Raw genomic sequence first — 23,225 nt, forward strand, 5'->3', positions numbered from 1 at the left:
GAGAAATCATAGGACGTGGCAGGTTCTTTTGTATTCTATGATCAGTAGGGCTTTTTTGCAGGCCCAAAACTATTACGTGAATTCCCTTTCAACTAAAATGATAAGTAAACTAACATTAAAACCCGTGCATTGAATTTGCACCAATTAAAAAAAAACAGTAAAAGAAGGAATAATAGACTAATTAAATAAAATAAACGAAAAAAAATATTCAAAAACTGTCTAGCCAACACGTGGTAATAACAAAAACTAAGGGTGTATATATGGTTTGAAAATATTTTTAAAAGTTCTAATTTTATTTTTATTGTAACATTTATTGTTTGATTTGATGTATAAATTCTTAAAAGTAAAATGGCACTTATAATTATTAATTAAAAAAATTACAAATTAAATGTATCTTAGAATCATCAAAGATTTGACCTTTTTAAATTCTATTTGTAACTCACTATAAACTCAAGAAATAAACACAAGATGTGTTTGAACGAGATATTCAACAACAAGCAAAAGAATTAAATAGAAAAACCCCTAACATTTAGCAATTTTAGATGTGTTGATATTAAATAATAACTTATTATTTTGATGAATAATTTCTTTGAATAGAAAAAAATTATGTAAACAATTTTTCAAAATCACACTTATTAGATTCCATTGTGTCTTCCACAATGGACTACTATTTCACTACCAAAGATATCTTGAAAGTAAATTGTATTCCATGAATATAATATATATACAGTGTGATGTGTAAAATATATGACAAAGATAATGTTAAAGTATTTTTATTGATTGGTCTTGTCATATAGGCTCCAACTAGATATTCAATTGATTCTATTTAAATTAATTAGTAGATATCTTATTTATATATATCTATGTAGATAGATATTTTATATAAAAAAATGGATTAATTAAACCTATTTTTTAATTCAATAGAAGAAAAAAAAAGTGAATTTAATAGGATCTAAATAAAGAGAAACATTTGTCGAAGCTAATCACAAACCAAATTTGTAAAACTTAAAGGGGCTGATAAATGCTAAACAATCGTCTATAATTTTAGGAGACCTTAGATAGAAGCATTATGCAATTTGTGCACAAACCTAGTATGAAAGTAAACGATCATGCAGTTCCCAAAGCTTTAATTAGTCTCCAGTCTATAATTTTAGGAGACCTTAGGTAGAAGTATTATGCAATTTGTGCACAAACCTAGTATGAAAGTAAACGATCATGCAGTTCACAAAGCTTTAATTAGTCTCCAACCAGCGTCAGATTCAATAGTATCTTGTATAATCTACAAAGCTACAAAAGAATTGCTAAAGATACACTCTCCAACGTACTTTTTTTAACACATTAGCACTAACACACTCCTACAACACACTATTGTTATTTGTTAGTTAATTTATTAAAATTACAAAATTAAAAAGAAAAAATAATGAACCCTACAAAATTGAGATTTCCAATAAACTTCATCTAATAATAAAAGATATATTCAAAAAAAAAATTAGAGCATTTAGCATTTCTCATGCTACAAATAACTATTACCCTATATGACCCAGCAATTTCAACGCAAGTGCAAAATGAGCTTACTATCATAAAGGTTGAGCTAATTCTATATATCAGCGGTGCCTCTCCCCTAGAATTCTCAAATTGGGAGGGTTAACCAAAATTAATGTGCAGTTAGAAGAAGAAAATACTAATAGAAGAGGCATTTTCATTTTGAATTAAAAGTATAAAACAGTTCAGTAGATCCAGAACAGAACGTTCCAATGGCATCTAAGTTGTTAAATGTGGTCGCTATTGTTTTGCTTTAAGGACTGCACAGGTTCTTCAAATCATCTTCTTTTGCATACCAGCTTGGTATTATTTTTGAAACATGGGGATAAAGATCCTTGTATGAGTTCCTAATGGTTCCTTCTGCAACTCCTGTGGCAACTGATATATCTGCACCAACACCGTAGGTTAGATTTTAGATCAGATACAAATGTGCAATAGTTCAGCAGCTTAACTCCTATGATTACAAAGACCTTCATAGATATGAATATTCTTTTAGAAACCTATTTGCAATCAAATTTAACTGCAAATTCAAAATTCACTGCACAAGAAATCGGAGAGACGATTTTCACGATTAATTAAACCAATCAATCTGTTTGTATTTCATTGATTTCATGTTTCACCCTAAGAAGTTGCACTGACCTTTGAGAGGTTTTTTATCATCAGAAAGCTGAGTTATGATGTATATAACTGCTGCAGCAATTGATATGGGACTCCTCCTGGCAGATTAAAGATGTTATTAGTATCTGTCATAAGAAAATAATAGCATCCATCTGAAAAATTGTGGAAAAAGGAAGAAGTGGATTCGTGCAAAATTAAGGTGCAATGAAATAGACTGAAAAAAAAATTGTGTTTCTACTTTTCTCAAACATGCCAATGATACACAGTACACACCCCTCAGTTTCTCATCTCACCAACATGCCCCATGTTCCCATAGTCTCCACTTCCCCCATAAGTGCAGCACACATCTCGAGAAACTCAAAGATTTCTTATCCATAATGACACCCTTGTACTCAAACAGCAATAGCATTAAATCTAAAGCTAATCTGCACAACCTTGAGCACTAATAATTATAAAGTCCTAATCTTAAGCTGGTATTGTTGGTTCATTTTATAACAGAAACACTGCCAAGTTTTTACTTTTGCTCCCTGAAATTTCTCTTAGAAGCAATTCTAGGTATTTATTGAATTCATAATCAACAATAACTGTAGGCATGCATAATGTATTAGTATGAAAAACTAAATAATATGACAGGCCAACCTTATCAGTGAACATCTATTCCATCCTCTAATTTCTAAAGAACTACAAGACAAACTAAAATTTACCTTATATCAAATTCTTCTGATTTCTGGACAGCTTCCTGAGCAGCTTTAACAGCTTGATTAGTCATTCCGAGATTAGAACAAAAACGTCTCTAATGATTGAGGAGAAAATAATGTTAGTGACACAAAAATAAGATTAATTAGCCAGCTAACACAACGATTAAATTAGCAAACAGTGCTACGTAAGTAACCATCAATTAAGAAACTCACCATAAAGTCCCCAGCATGTATTGTTCCCATCTCTACAGATTGGCCCTGTTCCAATCCCAGTTGTTTTACTATGTATTCTTTCGCTCGGCCAATTTCCTTCTTTGTGGCTCCATTGGCAACAGAGCAAATTTCTATTTGAAATTCGTAGGTTCAGGGAAGCTCAGGGAAAGATAAATCAGGAAGCATCTAAATGTCAAAAAGAATCATAAGCTGTACCCTTTACAGTGCGTGGCTTGTCTTCTTGTCGACAAGCAATGTACAGGCAAGCAGCCAATAATGCATCCTGATTTCTTCCTCTACTAGACTTCTGATCTTCAACTCGTTTATATATCTCATTAGCCCGATCCTTCAAATCAATAGCAAAAACAACATAAGAGGAGTACAATTACTAACTTTACATGAAATTTGATGTTGAACACAAGAAAGATAAACTACAATAGCTTCTTCAAGGAGCAATTGACATAATGCAAAGTATATAAACATTGCTCTGACAAGTTTGACATAACGGGTTGGCATTAAGAAACATTGTTTGATCCTCTTTCTTTCAGTTAGCATGCAGTCATCACTCGGTATTACTTGCTTTATGAACTTGCTTGTTTCACCAACTTGTAGCATTGTGAACTTGAGAGACAAATTTTTAACCGTTAAAATGAATTTCAAAAGAAACTTTTACCTTGTGTTTGGATAAAGTATTTGGAGTAATGTAACTTTTAAGGGTATTTTAATTACTACTCAGTAAAATGCTTTGTTTAGATTATTTAATTCCAGAATTTAAGGAATTCTCCAGCATTTTTAATCCTTTGGTAAAATCAAGAATTTAAAATTTCACTAAAATAGGTGGAATTTTTAAAATTCCTCATTCTAATAGAACACGTCTACCATGCAGGTTGGACCTTCGAGATCAGAACTTGGATCCCATTCCCACAAAGTGGAAAGGCCAGTGTGTTTCCGAAAAGGACTTTCACTTTCCGGTGGAGGATTACAGAGGGCACATCAAGAAATCCAAGAATGACATTTCACAATTGAACAGAGTTTGATAGGTTTCAATTGAGTTACTTTACATTTCAAATTTTTAGACGTTTAAAAACTCTTCATTGAATCAATCAAGTTTTAAAAAATGGTTGTGGTCATAACTTCTTCGTCCCGTTTCTTGATAGTGTGAGAAATTGCGGACAAATACAGCAACAAAGACCTTGACATTGAGGAAAAAATACTGCCAAGGATCATTTTTTAACACCTTGCTCTTAATGGTTAGCTCGCAGCACTTGCGCACCATGCAGAAAGGACTTCTCCAAAAACTTAAAATCCCAAATGATACAAACCAGTAAGCAGGTTCATAAACAATCAAAAAAAAAAAAAAAGTACGCAAGACAATATGCGATACCTTGATGGTTGCAACGAGTCCCAACCTGAAATTTTTCACTAGCCACGTCAGCTAAACAAATGCTAATTTAAAATAAAAAATCAAGAAAATCAATAAGTGTGTGTGAAGTGTTTTTTTATTATATAAATATTAGTAGTTAATTTGTTAATGGACACAACCTTTTCCTTTCCAAACCTTATAACTCCGAAATGTGTGGAGTGTGTGTGACTGACCTATCGGACATGGTGGCGATGGTTTTGAAGGCGACGATGAGGCCGCGGTCGGGGTTGGAGCCGCGGCTCTGCCAGCGGCCGAGAGAGGACGATAGGAACTCGCTGGAGCCGCCACTGGGCTTGGCGATGACGGTGGAGAGGCCGCCGTCGGTTAGTAGCGGGTTGGTGGGCCCACCGACACGGACAGGGTCGTTGTCGGCGGACTCATTCGCGAAGGTTCGCCACTCGGAGGTTTCATCAATGGAGTGAGACTCCAAGACGAGGCCGCACTCGGAACACACCGTGTCCCCCGCCGAGTGGTCGAACACCACCTCGGTCTGTCTCTTGCAGTCGCTGCAGAACGCGTCAGACATCTCTCTCTGGGGTTTTGAGACTTTGCATCGGTTTTTGTTTGTGAGACATGAAAGGGGAGAGGAGAGAATTGAATTTCCGTTCAAATTCAAACAACATACTCTTGTGTTGGATATTTTTTTTATGTTAAGTTGTGTTCAAATGAAGGGGTGAGTGAATTGTCGTGTGACTGGTTTAGGAAACTCATGTGGTTTTCGTGCTCAGTTTGACCATTTTCGCCCTTTCTTATCAACGTTTCGGACATCCCATACCGATTATGTCTAGTTAGGGAAGAAAAAAGTGTATCCATATCTTATATATACTCCTAAAAATATGTACAAGCAATTGGATAAATATTTGTAATATTAAAACTGAGTACAAGATAAATATATATTCACAAATTTATGTAAGTATGGGTGTAAACACGAATACTATTGTGTCTAACCCGTCTTGTTTGTAAAAAAATAATTATATTTTTTATGATTAATATTCTAAGTTTTTAATCTTTAATAGTATTATTATTAAAGAGTAAAAAATACTAAATTTTTTATTAAACAATTAGAACATTAATTTTAATAATTTTTATGTTGAATGATTATTTTTTTTAATTTTATTTATTTATAATTTGAGTTTAGACAAACAAATGTTATGTTTGTTTGTTTTTAATATTTATGTGTGTATATTTTTAATGTTATGTTTAATTTATTCAATAATGAAATTTTATTATATTTATATTAATTGTTTTAATTAATTTTTTTTTATTGATTTGTTATTATTAACTTTATACATAAGTAAATCGTGGATCATAAATAAATACGGGTGTGAATATGAATATATGAATACTCATGGTATGAAAATGAGGATTAAAATTATTACCCATGCAAATATGATACTTAGTACAAGTATTATTTATAGATATAAAAAGAGTATTATAGGATCCTATCCAGACCCTACTCCTTGCCTATTTGGGATAATACTAACAACAAGAACAAATTACACTTGCACCATGTGTTTATCATTTATTACACTCATTATTCTTATGTTGTTAAAAAAATAAAAAAATATATACTCCCTCTATTCCAATTATATGATGTTTACCAACTAGTTGTTCATATGAATAGCACTAAGTCCTCTTAAACAATGTCTTGGATTTAGTTTTGTGGATGAAAAGAAACATGATTAGGAGGGAAGAATCCACTAAAAATAGTCTGTCAATTTATTCAACAGAGATTAATAATTGATAAAGTTGGTAAATACTTCGTACAATAACATAATTAAAAAAAACTATATGATGTTTAAGGTTTTAACACAAGTATTAAGGAATGTAATTAATTTGTTCAATTATTTTTTTTAAAAAAATATTAGGTGATTTTCTAATATATCATTTATTTCTTTAATTAATGATCATTTTCTTATTTTTTTTATATTCTACTCTCACTAAATATTGATTAAGGATAATCTTAAAAAATAATAAAAAATTATACATGCTAAGAAAGTGATTCTAAAAAGCATATGTGTTGATGGATTGACAAATGCACCAATTCATCCCAAGTAGTAAAGTTAAAATCAAAGTCTAAGTCTCAGATTCACAGGAATTCTGATTATACTTAGGTAGATAAATATTTTATTAATAAAAGAAGTTAAAGAAATTTTTTTGGAAAATGTTACAAGAAAACAATGATTTAAATTGACAAAATTAAATCAAACAAGAGAAAAAATTAAACAAGAATTTAAATTAATTAATTAAAAACAAAAAGGAAAAGAAAAGTAAATTATTATAAAAGTTAAATTCAAAACAATATTGGGAAGTTAACTCACCAAAGCTACTCTTTGATGTATTGTTAGCTCAAGGGGTGAGGGTTGTCTCTCACTTATATATTCTAATGTGAGATTACTTTTAGACGATGTGAGACTCCTTTTTATAAAGAATTATATTATCTTGAGATTTCTATGTATTTTTTTTTCCTTTTTTTCTCTTCTTTTTATTGGTGTAAATTAGTTTAACTAAACGAACTTTTCGTGTTAAGTTCATTTTTACTTTCCTGAATTAATTTATTTTCCTTAATTAACATGTTTTTCTTGCTGAAAAAGAAAGAATTAAGAAAAAAATTACAAATTCCTATATAATTTAATTCTAAAATATAGTTATAATGAAGTCACATCCTATCACTATTCCAAAAACAATCACACAACTAAAAATGAAAATTAATTTATACACGTACGCTTCACATTTTACAAACCTCCGAATATGGTATCACTGACCATGATTCCACCCTTCTTTCTCCTCTTCAACCTGCCCTTTGAGGCCTTCCTACAACACCACCACCAACAACAATATCAGCTTCCAGGACCCTGTCATCCTTTAGATTGACTTCTTTTACCTTAATGATGGATGAAAGTCATGGTTACTTTGACTAGGAACTTTAAAATGCCATCCCATGACAGGGTTCCGAGATCCCATGCAATCATACCTCATACCTCTCAATCGGAATTAGACGTAATGCTTTAATTGGATCGGTAACTCAACCGGCCTTGAGGCACTGATTAACAGTCTCTTGGTTGAATCGGAGTTTTAAGTATAAAATAGTTTTTGAAATCATTCAATTACACTCTCCTACCGTAAGTTTGTTAAATTTTATAATAAATAAAAATCATATAAATTAATGATAATTTATAATTAAATAATAATGTAAAATTATTTTACAACCATTAAATTGATGTATAAAAAGTGTGTGAATATTTTTTTATGTTGATTTATACTAAATATTGTCATTCAATTGGTGCTAGCTTGCAAGAAACTTCATTTAAATTTAAATAATAAAACTCCTTTTCATGTTTTTGTCACACTATCTCCCTCCTCAAAAGTACAAATTATCACTCTCATATATACCAGCACAAACAAATCAAGCCAACATACTAAAAAACAAGCACACCAAAAACACGACTTAAAACATAATAAAGATCATTATTCCAGGTGCTTGATCGTGCCCTCATGTAGCCTTTATTTGTCCATACTTCGTACTCTACTTTATTGCCAAGTGTAGAAGCAGTTACTTCCCTTCACATCTTTATACAAATATTTTATTAGGCTTTTCATTCTCCATAGGTCCATATAACCAAACTTGTCTTCCTCCAAGTTCCTGCGTTGGCCTTGCATTTTCCTCATATCCCTGTGGAACAGTTGCAATTTAGATAATGCTTAAGTCGATATTGTATGATCACTTATATGGGAATTTTAGATTTGATAAATAGTTCTAAAAGAGAAGTATTCATGCTTCTTGAAAAACATTTTATATATATATACTATTAACTAATTAAAATTAAATAAATGACTTTTAATTAAAGTCATTTTTATAAAAGTCTATAGTTTTTAATTATATGTCAGTTCATGATTAAATATAAAATAAAAAAGAATATCTTTACATCGGTGTATTCCAAGAATATTTTCTGATTTCGTATCTCTTTTCCTTTGTAGCTAACATATATACCCTGTAATGGCGCTTCCAGAATATGAATGCGAAATTGCATAATTCTCTTTCCTTCTTCTCTTAGTTCTTGGAGGCAGCTTGGCCCTCGAATTCCAAGTTTTATCTCTTCTCTTCCTCTTATTCTGGAGGCACTCGTAACCTCGAAACTAACTATCATTTTCGCAGCACGTAACACATAGTGACTTACCACGATGTCATGACCACTATTCTTTAGGACAGCAGGAGCTGATTTGTAAGCTTTCTTAAGTTTACCCAATTGAGGAAGCTCTTGAACCCTTTGGTCAAGCAGATCAATGGGAGATTGTAGTTTTCCATCCCCACATGTTTTCCATTTTGGGTTAATACGCCACCAATTCTCTGGCCCTGTGCTACTTCCTATAGCGTAGGTATATTCTTCATCTTCTGTTCACACAAGGGAGAAGCCAAGGTCAATAAGCTCAATAAAGAGTAATGAGGCATTAATGATTCCAATTGTTATTCTTTTTTTGGCTGAATTTCCAATTGTTATTCTACCGTGATTTTTTGAATTGGACCACAAGATATTACAATTAGAAGAGCCTTAAAATTGCATCAACAACCGGTAAAGCTGTGAATAACTGCATTGTACATGCATGGTCCAAATTGAGAGATTAAACACTGAAGGTTATAAATACTGTGAGAAAAATTAAAAGATGTCAAATTTGGAAAGATCGACAAAGGATCCTTTAATTTTTTTTCCCTCAAAGGCATAAGATCAATTGGCCTCGTAACGGGAGGAAAGGTTGGTAACAAAAGATAAAAACAAAAGTGGAAAAACATAAGAAGAAAAAAAGTATATAGCTTCACAAATGCGCGAAGAGACTATTAATTTATGATGTGGGCTCATAGAAAAGGTGAATGAGATATAGTCATTTTGTGACTCCCAAATAAGGTGGTAAAAATATTAAGGTTCAGTAACATAAAAGAAACCGTACCTAAAGCGTTTTCTTTTGATGTTTCTTCCATAATTCTAATTTACATTAATCTAATAAGGCAAGCTTAAAACAGAAAAGTAAACCATATGAATAAAAAAAATCAACTAAAGGAGAAACAATTGGTTGTCTTATGAATGCATCTAGCTCCTGTCTGCAAAAACAAGTTAAAGTTCATGCTGGTTGATCATTAAAAAATTAGACATTCAGTATTGATATATCTTTCTTATAAAAATATTTATTACTAATATTTAACATCGAAGAAACAATTGTCAAATCAATTAGATCCTCAATCACAAGATAAAACAATTTTAATTAATTATAAATGGTGAATCATCCAACAAATTTTTCATATAGGGGGTTGTGTAATGCACTCATTTGGAAAAAGAAGGAAAATCAAATTCATACTAGAGAAATTAAAATTATTGGAAAGAAAATGATCAAAGATTTTTGCATAAAACTGCTTTTTAGAACGGGAATAAACACAAAATAAAAAGGGGCTAAACATCATGTTAGGGAGGAACATCAAGATATTATGGTTCCCTCAATTTGCCAAAATGATGTATCACAACAATGACACCTTTTTTCATTTTCTCTAACATGAAAAATAAAAAAATAAAAATCAAGGGTTTTACAATATGTGTGCGTGTGTGTGGTGTGCTTGTGTTGTGTGTGTGGTGTGCGTGTGCGTGCAAGGATTGTCATCCATGTTTGTCATCCAATGTGCCTATTTTCTCGTACAAGTTGTCAACATTATCATTTTAGTTACTTATTACTACGTATGTTTGGTATGTTGGTTTATGGTACGGTTATGGTAGAAATACCAATTTATTTACCCGCTAAGGAAAAAATGTCAATTAATTATATTTAAGCTAAAATGGGATTTTGGTCTATTTATTTTTTTAATATATAATTTTGATTTCTTTATTTTAAAATTAAGACATGTAGTTATTGTATTTAAAAAATTAATAATTTTAATCTCTATTCAACACACAATTCAAATTAAGATGTTTACGGTTAATTCTAACTTTAACTCATGTTATTGAAAAAAAAATTACTTTTGAACCCGTTCATCTTCTTTGCACCATTCTTCACCATCTAATTTTTTCAGCAATGTTCCCACCTCTGTTTCTTGTACCTCTCCTTTATTAACATCCTCCTTTTCCTTTCCATTTATATCTAAATCTCCAATTTTTTGGGTTGAAATTGTAATTCTCTACAACCCAAATAATGTAAATAGTCTGCAACAAAAAAAATCATATGTGAAGATATATGCTCCGGAACTGTATTTAAAATGTGATAAGAAGAAGCATTGAGGAGGTGATGGTGTAGTTTTGAAACCTTTTGCTTAAATACTTTTGTTTCTCCTTTTTTTTATGAAAAATATAAATTCCTAATTTTCTTTTGAGGTTTGACCTATCTAAAAAAAATTCCTAATTTCTTGCCAAGAACTTTTGATGTTGGTTGCAAGGTTGAAATCGAGGTTCTAAAATTTGAAAATTGTTAAAATTTAGGTTTAGGAATGTTTTTCAATTTCTCCTATTGATTTTATGGAGGAAGGTAGCTAGGTGTGGAACACCTTTGTAAGAGAGACATTGACGATCGAGACGTCAATTATAACAATTAAAATTAAAATAAATTATAGACTAAATATATTCAAATAATTAATTATTAACAATTTACTATACCATTTAAGATAAAATTATAATTTTAATCTCAAATTTATTTTCAGTTTTCATGAAAGAAAAAGTGGAAGATAAAAAGAATTTAATCAAAGAGACATGTATTAAACAAATGATTAAATTAACACAATTTGATGTGAAATGGTATGCTCACCAAGAGTTTGTGATTAAATTAGTGCGTTTATATTTGATACTGAGATCTATGTGATTCCGTAGGTAGCATTGATTCCGATCAAATGTAATTTTAGAATAATGTAATTTTTGTTTATATATATATATATATATATATATATATATATATAATATATTAAAAAATTGATTTTCACAATTAATGATATTTGAAAAGTAACTATCAAAATTAATTTTGAACGTAATAGAAAGGAAAATGAAGATAACACAAAGCCTTGGAATTAAAGGAAATAAATAGTATGAATAATAATGGTGGTAGGAAATGGAAGAGAAGGGCTTGGGAGAAAGGAGAGAAGGGAAAAAATACTATTATTTTTCACAATTTAATGATATTTGAAAAGTAATTATCAAAATTAATTTTGAAGGTAAAATTACCAAAATGGATATTAATTGTTTGTGGGTGGCTTTTGCATTATAATTAACCAAAATGGCTGGGTAATATCCCAATTGCCTCTGATTATAGGGTTAGATAGTTAGTTACCAAATTATTTTGTTTTTATTTTAGTAATCACTGTTTTTGCTGTACGGGCAAAGAACCAACATTATAAACCAAGAATAACACTTTAGTCCTAACCAAGCAATATAATAACACTGATATTATGAACCAACAGCACCAACTAAAATGTTAACAGAATAACCTTATAAAATGTTACAACAACACCAAATATAGCCGTTCCGCAGCAAAATAACAGTATAAAAATAACAGGCAGTAAATAATAAGCACAACATACAATAGGCGGTGGAAAAAACACACGCATGCATTACCTTGATGAATTAATTCAAGTTTCACGTCAACTAATAGATTTTATAAATAAGGGATAACTCTGATCCCTTAAATTAATTTTTGATTTTGAGTTAGATTCACATTATTCTTTTTAGGAGTAACAAAGACAAAAAAGAAAAATCCAACATTGAAATCAGAGAATTGATACTCCCAAGACTCAGAAGCAGTTCCAAAGATAACTTCACCTCAATACGTGAATCACGTCCACAACAATAAATCAAACATCATGGTCTCCTCTTTTTTTCACGTTTGACCATTCCTGATCCACGTCCAGGGGTTGCCAAAGGAGCTTCAACGCTTATATGTCTCAACAAATCATTCCTATTCGTCTTCTTCTTCCTCCTGGTTCTTCAATGAAGACGTCTTTGATATGTGATATTTTGGACCAAAACTCACCGACATGGGGCTGATATTTTTTGCATAATTCAGCGCAACCATAGATATGCAAATGTTCAAATGCGGTGAGGTGATGGATGTTATCCGGGAGAGATATAAGCTTTGGACAATCTAATATAAGAAGTGATTTCAGATTAGTCAGAGTTGACAGCCACTCCGGAAGCATTTCAAGATTGTCGCAGTATTTAATAATCAAGGTCCGTAAGGAGTTGGCAGTTTCTTGAAGCCATTGAGGTAAGGCCCCCAGCTGTGGTAAAGCCCAGAATCCAACACATTTTAACTTCAACTTGGGGTTTGGTTCTTCATGGTGGTCCTTCCACAGTTCCAAGTCAAGGTTAACACAGTTTTCAACAAACAGAGTTTCTAATTCAGGAAAATTTGTAACATCCAGTGGCAAAGACTTCAGACTATGACAGTCAGCAACATACAATGTTTTAAGAGCAGGGAACTTCACCCCTCCAAAGATAGACTCCATATTATGGCTTGATTCAATACACAGACGTGCAAGCGAGATCAAATTGGTAATCTCAGTGTAAGGCAAAACAGGTTGCTTTGTAGTTATCTCCAAATGCCGAAGACAAATCAATTTTCTGAATCCTTTGGGCAATGCTTCCAGCTCCTTGCATCCCAGAACACTCAAGAATTGCAAATTTTGGAGCTTGCAAATGGAATTGGGGAGTCTCTTGATGTTGGGATTATTCTGAATGCTGAAATATCTCAAGTGTTTCAACTTACCAATGGAACGTGGCAAAGTCTTGCATGTCGAATCACTTAAATCCAAAACTCGCAATAATTTGAACTTTGACACACAGGTATTTAGCAAAGATTCAACGCTGCCTCCTTCTGCACCATTTGGAAACATTATGGTTCTCACAGCTACTGATTTTGAGGTGAATGAATTTCCAAGACAACTGTATTCAGCAAAAGACAGATGCCGAATATTCTCAGGAATATTTTGAATGTGAGAATTTACAACTAGACACTCCTCTTTTGCAACAAATACAGCAAGATCATGCACCAAATCATGAATTTTAAATTCATAAAAAGTGCCACCATCGATAAAATCTTGAAGGAAAGATCTTGACAGTAATTCATCCAGATACTGTTTCACAACATTTTCCGGTGTCTCATTCTTTCTAGGTGATGCAAGGAGACCAAGTGCCCCCCAAAGCTTAGCTACCTCATCACTAAGAAATTCATAATCCTTTGGGTAAAGCGAAAACAGTGCAAAACATTGCCTCAAATAGGAGGGCAAGAAATCATAACTTAATTTAAGTGCAGGTAAAATGTCATCTTTATTTTGCGGCAAATTCCAAATTTCATTGTCTCTCACATATTCCCACTCATTTACCTCAAACTTTGAAAATAGTAAACTCCCCAATGTTCTCACAGCCAATGGAACCCCTTTGCATTTGTTCACAATTTCTTCTCCGATATTTACCAAATGAGGATGCTTTTCCTCTTCACCTTCGTTTTTAAATGCCCATTTGACAAAAAGAGACAATGAATTCTCCGGAGAAAGGCTTTGTAACTTGTAAGAGGCAACAGTCCCCATCATGGAAGCAATGGAATCAATACGTGTAGTCACTAGAATTTTACTTCCTGCAGCAATCCCTACCTTTATTAAATTCTTCAGCTCAACCCATCTAACACGGTCATCATTCCATACGTCATCCAAGACAAGTAAGAATTTTTGACCGGCAAGTCTGCTTCTCAATTGATTTTGTAATTGCTCCAGATCGACCATGTCTAAATTTTGTTGGCGAAGAGGAGCATCAGCAACATTCGCAGAATTGATGATTTTGATAATGAGTTGGTTAATGTCAAAGTCATCAGAAACACACACCCACATCTTTAATGGGAAACACCCGTCTATCCTCTTATCATTAAACACAAACTTTGCAAGTGTAGTTTTTCCCAAGCCTCCAATCCCCACAATGGGGATAACAGAGAGACTTTTATCATCATCATTGGGATTCTGCTGCATCAAAAGCTCTATGATCTTTTCTTTATCATGTTCCCTTCCTATCACATCTGAGTCACTCACACGGGAGTGTGTCATGCGACTCGTGTCTCTCCTATGCACAACACGTGTGTCAACATCAATTGTTCGGAGACCAAACTTGTGCCTATCAGCTGCAACCTTGTCTAGCCTCTTGCTGACATCTTTGATTTTCTGAGCCATCTTGGAACGAAAAACAAGTGGATTAGAACTTGAGAAGAAGTGGCTTACCTGGTCTTTGATGGTACCGTGAGCTTTGAGCACTTGCTTTCGCAGTGTTTGGCACTCAAATTCATCCAACACATCTTGGGCATCATAGAAGACACTTTTGAGCTGCCTCAGCCATTACCGAAGCACATGGTCATGCTCCTGCTTTTGCTCAGCATCTAGCAGCACTGCCTTGACTAATGAGAGAGTCTTTTCAAACTCTCGTAGATGATGGTATACGTCCAGCGCCTCAGAAGCTTCTTGGAAAGCCCGAGAAGCAAGCTTTTCAATGAGTGACTCCACGATGCTGAAGATAAATGATTCGGCCATGGTTATCTTATCAGGAATCAGAACACGTAGCAGAGATAACAACACAAAACACTCACTAATCGTCAACACTACTTTTTCAAAATCCTTGATTGTTCGTTGCAAACAAAGGAAGATGAAAAAGTATAAGGGAGAAGAAGGAATGTATGAATTGAGTTTTTTTTTTCTTTTGAAAAATATGGAGACAAACAATGTGCAGAGAAGAAATTTTATTGCTACCATGGATCAAAGAAAGAAGGCAAGCATCTAGGAGTTGAATCAAGGTTAATTGAGTAAATTCATGACTATCATCACTACTGTATATTACAATGGTTAGGATTTTATAAAATATTAATATGAATTTCTATTGATGAAATTTGAACCTGTTACTTAATAATTCAAATAACATCAGCTATATATAAAAATTAAAAATTAAAAATCAACTCGTAAGGAAGCATCTCTCGGTCAGCAAGGAAACATAATACTTGAACGATGACACGTTATTCTCAAAGCTGATTCCCTATTGAATTAATCATAAAAAATGATAATAATAACAAAACTTGTAACCAAAACTAAGACATTCTTTTCTCAATTTGGACCAATGCGTCTTCCAAATAGATTAGTATCCTATTCTAGAGTTGTTCGGAAGTTTACTCAAAAAGTAAAAATTAGAAAAGCTAAGTGATCTTTATTCGTTATATAACCAAAACAAAATCTGGATATGAAAGGTATTTTATACGGAGAAAATGAGACAAAGGGAAAGGGTTGTGCGTTTGAATTGGGGGAAGCTGCATAATTAAAACAGGGTTTTGACTCGTAATTTTGCCGCATAGGCTGTATGTACCCAAGTGCATTTCTGAATTTTATATTTTTTTAATTATCGCTACCTATCCATAATTCTTGCCAATCAATGGAATATTACAAGCAATTTAATAAATAATAAAGTTTTTTTAAAATGAATGACCAGCTGTAAAGAGCATGGACACATTTCTTTAGCGAATATTCATTTCAGTCCTCAAAAACATAATGTCATTTTATATCATGGTATAATGAGTTATACTTGTCTGTATTAAAGTTTCAAAACTCGGACAAACTCGGCCAATCTGATCAATCAGGTGTGTTTTTGATCCGAAGTGACTCGATCGGGTTTGCAATTAAGTCAATGACCCGTCAATCTGGACTGAGTCACTTATCATTTTTTCTGATTATAATCATTATTTTAACTTGTGTTATTTATATTTTATTTGTTTTTTAAGACTTGTGAATTTCAATGCGCCAAGAGATTGATTTTTGGAATATGAGTGACTATTTTTGTGATGGTTGTAAGGTTTCATAAAAAGAGAAGGTTATTTCATCGTGTTTTTGTTAGTTTTTATTATTTTGAACTAGTTGAGTGTTATTTTGTTCGGTGGGAGGCAGCTTTGCTTGTGATTATAAGTTGAATTTATTTTCATATCAAGGTTAGTTGATGTTTTAGTTTTTCTAATTTATTGTGAACATGATAATTATTATTGTTGAAATAGATGTATTGGAAAAATGTAAACCGGCCGAAGAACTTGTCCCAACAATAAAATATTGGACCTTACATAGACGTTATATTATATATTGTACAATAGGAGTATATGTTAAACTTGAACTTATTTAGTTATTTATTTATGTTTGCGATCTTTGTTACTTATTTATTTGAACTTGAATAATGATATTTTTTAACATTTTAATATCTAATTATTTATGTTATGAAATTATATTAATTTATGATATTATTTTTAAATATTTTAAGACAAATATAATTTTTTTATATTTTTCTATTACATATCAGATCGTGCAGATCAACTAGTAATTCACCGATTTGACCAATGACTTAGTGTCATTATCGGGTCAGTAATTGAACCTATTGATTTTTAAAACTATGATCTGTGTATCAATTTTTATCTTTATCTTCTAAATGTATACGTGTAAGTACGTGAACACACATTCTTAATTATGTGGATGTAGGTTCATTGTCTGATCGTGAAGTAAGCAAATTCTATATAAAATATAGAAGAGATACACATTACACCTTCCTTATCCAGCCAGAGATACATACTCATTTGTAATCCAAGAGAAAAAATTAGAGACAAATTTAAACTTTGAAAAGGGATATGTAATTTGAATCAATTCAAAAGAATATATTTTCTATATCGGCAGAAGCACACTTTCTATTAAGATTCTCGATCAATCCAGGTGAAAAATACTGATACAAGATAACTACAACAGCACCAGTTACATTCGAGAAAGTATGCAAGTCCAACAACTGCATTGTCTCCCTTGCTGTGTTTGCCTGACTTTCTGTATGAACAATCCCTTTGGAAAAGTATGGGATTAGGGCACATTAGTACAGCATCAATGCTTTGTTAACATTTTAGTTAATTAAATTTCAAATTCCAATTAGCATGATATCCAAACAAAAAATTTTAGACTTAGAAATTTTAAATTTTTTAAAAATTATTTTTTGTTTTAAATACTTCATTCAAACATATCATAAGAGAATCATCAACAACAACAAAAAAACACACACTGAGAGAAACAAACAAACAAATTTGTTATTGGATTAGTGTTTTTATAATTGATTCTGATATCAACTTGATTATTCTATAGAATTGATTCCAATTAAATGTAATTTTAGAATAATGTGATTTTTATTTTGATACATATATATTAAAAAAATAATTTTCATATTTAATGATATCTGAAAAGTAACTATCAAAATTAATTTTGAAATAAAATTACCAAAATGGATATTAATTGTTTGTGGATGTCTTTTGCATTATAATTTACCAAAATGGCAGTGTCTAATATCCCAAGTGCCTCGGTGATTACAGGGTTAGCTAGTTAGTTACCAACAATATCAGCTTCCATGATATTGTTGGTAACTAGAAATGAAAATTAATTTATATACGTACGCTTCACATTTTACAAACCTCCGAATATGGTATCACTGACCTTGATTCCACCCTTCTCCTCTTCAACCTGCCCTTTGAGGCCTTCCTACAACACCACCAACAACAACAATATCAGCTTCCAGGACCTTGTCATCCTTTAGTTTGACTTCTTTTAGCAGAATGATGGATGAAAGTCATGGTTACTTTGATTAGGAACTTTAAAATGCCATCCCATGACAGGGTTCCGAGATCCCATGCAATCATACCTCATACCTCTCAATCGGAATTAGACGTAATGCTTTAATTGGATCGGTAACTCAACCGGCCTTGAGGCACTGATTAACAGTCTATTGGTTGAATCGGAGTTTTAAGTATAAAATAGTTTTTGAAATCATTCAATTACACTCTCTTACGGTAAATTTGTTAAATTTTATAATAATTAAAAATCATATAAATTAATAATAATTTATGATTAAATAATAATATAAAATTATTTTACAGCCATTAAGCTCATGTATAAAAAGTGTGTGAATATTTTTTTATGTTGATTTATACTAAATATTTTTTTATGTTGGTCATGGGTTCGAATCCGGAAACAGCCTCTTTGCATATGCAAGGGTAAGGCTGCGTATAACATCCCTCCCCCATACCTTTGCATAGCGAAGAGCCTCTGGACAATGGGGTACGAAGTTTTTTATTGTCATTCAATTGGTGCTAGCTTGCAACAAACTTCATTTAAATTTAAACAATAAAACTCCTTTTCATGTTTTTGTCACACCATCTCCCTCCTCAAAAGTACAAATTATCACTCTGTCATATATACCAGCACAAACAAATCAAGCCAACATACTAAAAAACAAGCACACCAAAAACACGACTTAAAACATAATAAAGATCATTATTCCAGGTGCTTGATCGTGCCCTCATGTAGCCTTTATTTGTACATACTTCGTACTCTACTTTATTGCCAAGTGTAGAAGCAGTTACTTCCCTTCACATCTTTATACAAATATTTAAGTAGGCTTTTCATTCTCCATAGGTCCATATAACCAAACTTGTCTTCCACCAAGTTCCTGCGTTGGCCTTGCATTTTCCTCATATCCCTGTGGAACAGTTGCAATTTAGATAATGCTTAAGTAGATGATGTACTTGTATTGTATGATCACTTATATGGGAATTTTAGATTTGATAAATAGTTCTAAAAGAGAAGTATTCATGCTTCTTATAAACATTTTATATATATACATATACATATATATATATATATACACAATTAACTAATTAAAATTTACTTGTAAATATATGACTTTTAATTAAAGTCATTTTTATAAAAGTCTGTAGTTTTTAATTATATGTCAGTTCATGATTAAATGTAAAATAAATAAAAAAATATCTTTACATTTTCGGTGTATTCCAGTTATATATAAATTCAAAAACATTTGTTTTAGGAAACTTGATAGATCTAGTGGGTGCTAATTTACTTACATGATGAACAGCTCCTTTCAAGGCACTTAATTGCTCGCTTGAGACTGTCCTGACCTGTAATACACATGCAACATAAGTTTAGAAAAGGGTGTCTAGTAAAAATATAGTCTTTGCCAGTTAAGAAAATCATGTGAATAAAGTACAGAACCTTCTTCACAATTGTCCAAACAACACCTTCAGTGCATGCTGGAGTTGTAAGAGAACCAACATATCTGTAGTACGGTCTGCTTTTAAACTTGATCTCTCTTGAGTTGATTAGTCCTACATCTATATCCTTGTCCACACTTGATTTTATGTCATTGAGCAGCTGCCAGAGAGAATAAAGTTTTTGTTATAGAAAAAACAAATTGAAATTAATCACTCAGTCATTTCCAGCACCATATTAATCACTCAGCTACAATACATAAATTCGAAATTAACCACATAATCATTTCCAGCATCAAATTAGATTCTCTTTTATGACTTATGTATAATCATTGCGTTAAATAATGTTAATAGCAAGGTTTTAAATTATGGTCACACCTATAGCTTTGTATTCTTGATATTGTAGGAAAGTATGGATAAATATATCTATGCAGCTGATATGGCTATAATTGTAGATGCAAAGATCACAAAATCCTTGACATTGCAGTCAAAATTGTAGTTGTGGACCATTTTTTAAAATGACAAAATAGTTTAACCACATTTATTTACTTATAAAGCAAAGGACAGGGTTTCAGCATTGAATAGAATTTAGGAGCCCTTATTTTCATTTTTATCTATAGACTGCTTCTTCTAAAATTTGAGATTCACAGAATCACAGAAGGGGCAAAGTTATCTTACAATTTATAGGGAAGAGAAGAGAACTATATGTACTTAAATTTACATATTTGCAAACATTTATCTAAACTAGATATAGAAACATGTAGTAATCTATACACTAATTCTCAGAAGTGTACACAGATGTCAAGAGCAAACCTTTGAAAAAAAGGGATCTGGAGAACCAATTTTATACAATATTCCAATAACAGCAAACTCTCCTTTAGAGGTTGTATGGACTGCATGCAGTTCCAAGTCAAACCTAAATAACAAATAGAAGACATCTATATTTATATGGAGAATCATGCAAAGCCAAGCCTAAAGAGTTTCCTTAGCACTGCATCAAGCAGTTAAAGAAGCTAAATGAAAAATGGAAAACTCACTTTGTTCCATTCAACGTGTGCTCTGAAGGTGTATGCCAATGACATTGAATCAGATTATAGTAAGTTTCATTTATGTTAAGCTGGCCTGCATCTCCTTTCCATTCCAGCTGTCAAAACATTAAGCACAAATATTAGGTTCATTATGCAAATTTGTCCCAGCTCTCAGGAAGTACTGATCCATTGATAAGTACTGCTATATATGCGACTAGAAAATTTTTATCCTTCATGTTAATAAGTAAGATTTCCAATGTATTAATGTGAAATATGATGCAACAACTAAGTGTATGTTCAGATAAAAGTTTGCAAAAACAACTAAAGTCTTGTTTCTACAAAATTGAGTTTTCAAGCCAAACTTTAATGTGTAAACGTATATATATATATCCAGAAATGTCAAGAATCTGAGTTATTCTCCAAATTTAGTTAGGATCACGCCAAACAGAAAACTGAACATAATCCAAAGGTACCCGAAAAATAAGAAGTTCATGAACCAATAGGATGGAGTGCGAGTTTGGATACACGTTAGATATCCAACACCACATGTTTGGCCCTACAGTGAGGAGTTGATTCTGATTCTTAGTCTAAAATTAATTTTGAATACATTGAATATGTTTTTTTAAGAATAAAAACATTTAAATATAAATCACTTCATTTGGTAATTAATTTTACATACTTTCACTCGAACGCATAGTGACTTACCACGATGTCATGACCCCTATTCTTTAGGACAGCAGGAGCTGATTTGTAAGCTTTCTTAAGTTTACCCAATTGAGGAAGCTCTTGAACCCTTTGGTCAAGCAGATCAATGGGAGATTGTAGTTTTCCATCCCCACATGTTTTCCATTTTTGGTTGATACGCCACCAATTCTCTGGCCCTGTGCTACTTCCTATAGCGTAGGTATATTCTTCATCTTCTGTTCACACAAGGGAGAAGCCAAGGTCAATAAGCTCAATAAAGAGTAATGAGGCATTAATGATTCCAATTGTTATTCTTTTTTTGGCTGAATTTTCAATTGTTATTCTACAACCGTGATTTTTTGAATTGGACCACAAGATATTACAATTAGAAGAACCTTAAAATTGCATCAACAACAGGTAAAGCTGTGAATAACTGCATTGTACATGCATTGTCCAAATTGAGAGATTAACCAGTGAAGGTTATAAATACTGTGAGAAAAATTAAAAGATGTCAAATTCGGAAAGATCGACAAAGGACCCTTTAATTTTTTTTCCCCCAAAGGCATAAGAAATTGGCCTCGTAACAGGAGGAAAGGTTGGTAACAAAAGATAAAAGATAAAAAAAAATTGGGAAAACATAAGGAAAAAAAAGTATATAGCTTCACAAATGTGCGGAGAGACTATTAATTTATGATGTGGGCTCGGAGAAAAGGTGAATGAGATATAGTCATTTCGTGACTCCCAAATAAGGTTGTAAAAAAATTAAGGTTCAGTAACATAAAAGAAACGAAACGTACGTAAAGCGTTTTCTTTTGATGTTTTTTCCATAATTCTAATTTACATTAATTTAATAAGGAAAGGGTTAAAAATGAAAAGTAAACCATATGAATCAAAAAATCAACTAAAGGAGAAACAATTGGTTGTTTTATGAATGCATCTAGCTCCTGTATGCAAAAACAAGTTAAAGTTCATGCTGGTTGATCATTAAAAAATTAGACATTCAGTATTGATATATCTTTCTTATGAAAATATTCATTACTAATATTTAACATCGAAGAAACAATTGTCAAATCAATTAGATCTTCAATCACAAGATAAAACAATTTTAATTAATTATAGATGGTGAATCATCCAACAAATTTTTCATATAGGGGGTTGTGTAATGCACTCGTTTGGAAAAGAAGGAAAATCAAACTTCATACTAGAGAAATTAAAATTATTGGAAAGAAAATGATCAAAGATTTTTGCATAAAACTGCTTTTAGAATGGGAATAAACACAAAATAAAAACGGGCTAAACATGATGTTAGGGAGGAACATCAAGATATTACTAATATCCTTGGTTTCCTCAATTTGCCAAAAATGATGAATCACAACAATGACACCTTTTTTTCATTTTCTCTAACATGAAAAATAAAAAAATAAAAATGAAGGTATATATATATATATATATATATATATATATATATATATATATATATATATATATATATATATATATATGTAGTGACTCTTGTTTGCTTTTGTGCTTTTGAAGATTTATAATAATATGCTCACAGCCTCTAATCTCATTTCAAGGGTTGTCATCCAATGTGCCTATTTTCACGTTATCAAGGTTATTCATTTTAGTTACTTATTACGTATGTTTGGTATGTTGGTTTATGGTATGGTTATGGTAGAAATACTGATTTATTTACCCGCTAAGGAAAAAACTGCCAATTAATTATATTTAAGCTAAAATGGGATTTAGGTCCATTTATTTTTTTAATATATAATTTTGATTTCTTTATTTTAAAATTAAGATATGTAGTTATTGTATTTAAAAAATTAATAATTTTAATCTCTCTATTCAACATACAATTCAAATTAAGATGTTGACCGTTAATTCTAACTTTAACTCATGTTATTGAAAAGAAAATTACTTTTCAACCCGTTCATCTTCTTTGCACCATTCTTCATCATC

The 23,225-nt window shown here is 31.8% G+C and overlaps 2 protein-coding genes and 1 pseudogene across 2 annotated transcripts; all 3 read right to left on the reverse strand.

Annotated features, from left to right (window-relative positions):
• Positions 1-1,571: 1,571 nt before the first annotated feature.
• Positions 1,572-5,277, reverse strand: LOC114399690 (transcription initiation factor IIB-2). The gene is made up of 7 exons (XM_028361901.1): positions 4,668-5,277; positions 4,456-4,480; positions 3,288-3,417; positions 3,072-3,202; positions 2,865-2,953; positions 2,182-2,258; positions 1,572-1,929 (listed from the first exon to the last, which is right to left on the reverse strand). Exons 1-7 carry the CDS (start codon positions 5,018-5,020, stop codon positions 1,796-1,798), a joined length of 939 nt encoding a protein of 312 aa, XP_028217702.1. The 5' UTR covers positions 5,021-5,277; the 3' UTR covers positions 1,572-1,795.
• A 6,813-nt stretch (positions 5,278-12,090) lies between these two features.
• Positions 12,091-15,040, reverse strand: LOC114399403 (annotated as a pseudogene).
• A 3,603-nt stretch (positions 15,041-18,643) lies between these two features.
• LOC114398470 (alpha carbonic anhydrase 4-like) lies at positions 18,644-21,503 on the reverse strand (the record flags this gene model as incomplete). Its single annotated transcript, XM_028360669.1, has 6 exons — positions 18,644-19,025; positions 19,408-19,461; positions 19,556-19,714; positions 20,365-20,467; positions 20,589-20,695; positions 21,285-21,503. Coding segments are annotated over 6 exons (732 nt in total), but the record flags the coding sequence as incomplete, so codon positions are not given.
• Between the last annotated feature and the right edge of the window lie 1,722 nt (positions 21,504-23,225).

The sequence above is a fragment of the Glycine soja genome, chromosome 19 (assembly GCF_004193775.1).
Source record: "Glycine soja cultivar W05 chromosome 19, ASM419377v2, whole genome shotgun sequence".
Lineage (NCBI taxonomy): Eukaryota > Viridiplantae > Streptophyta > Magnoliopsida > Fabales > Fabaceae > Glycine > Glycine soja.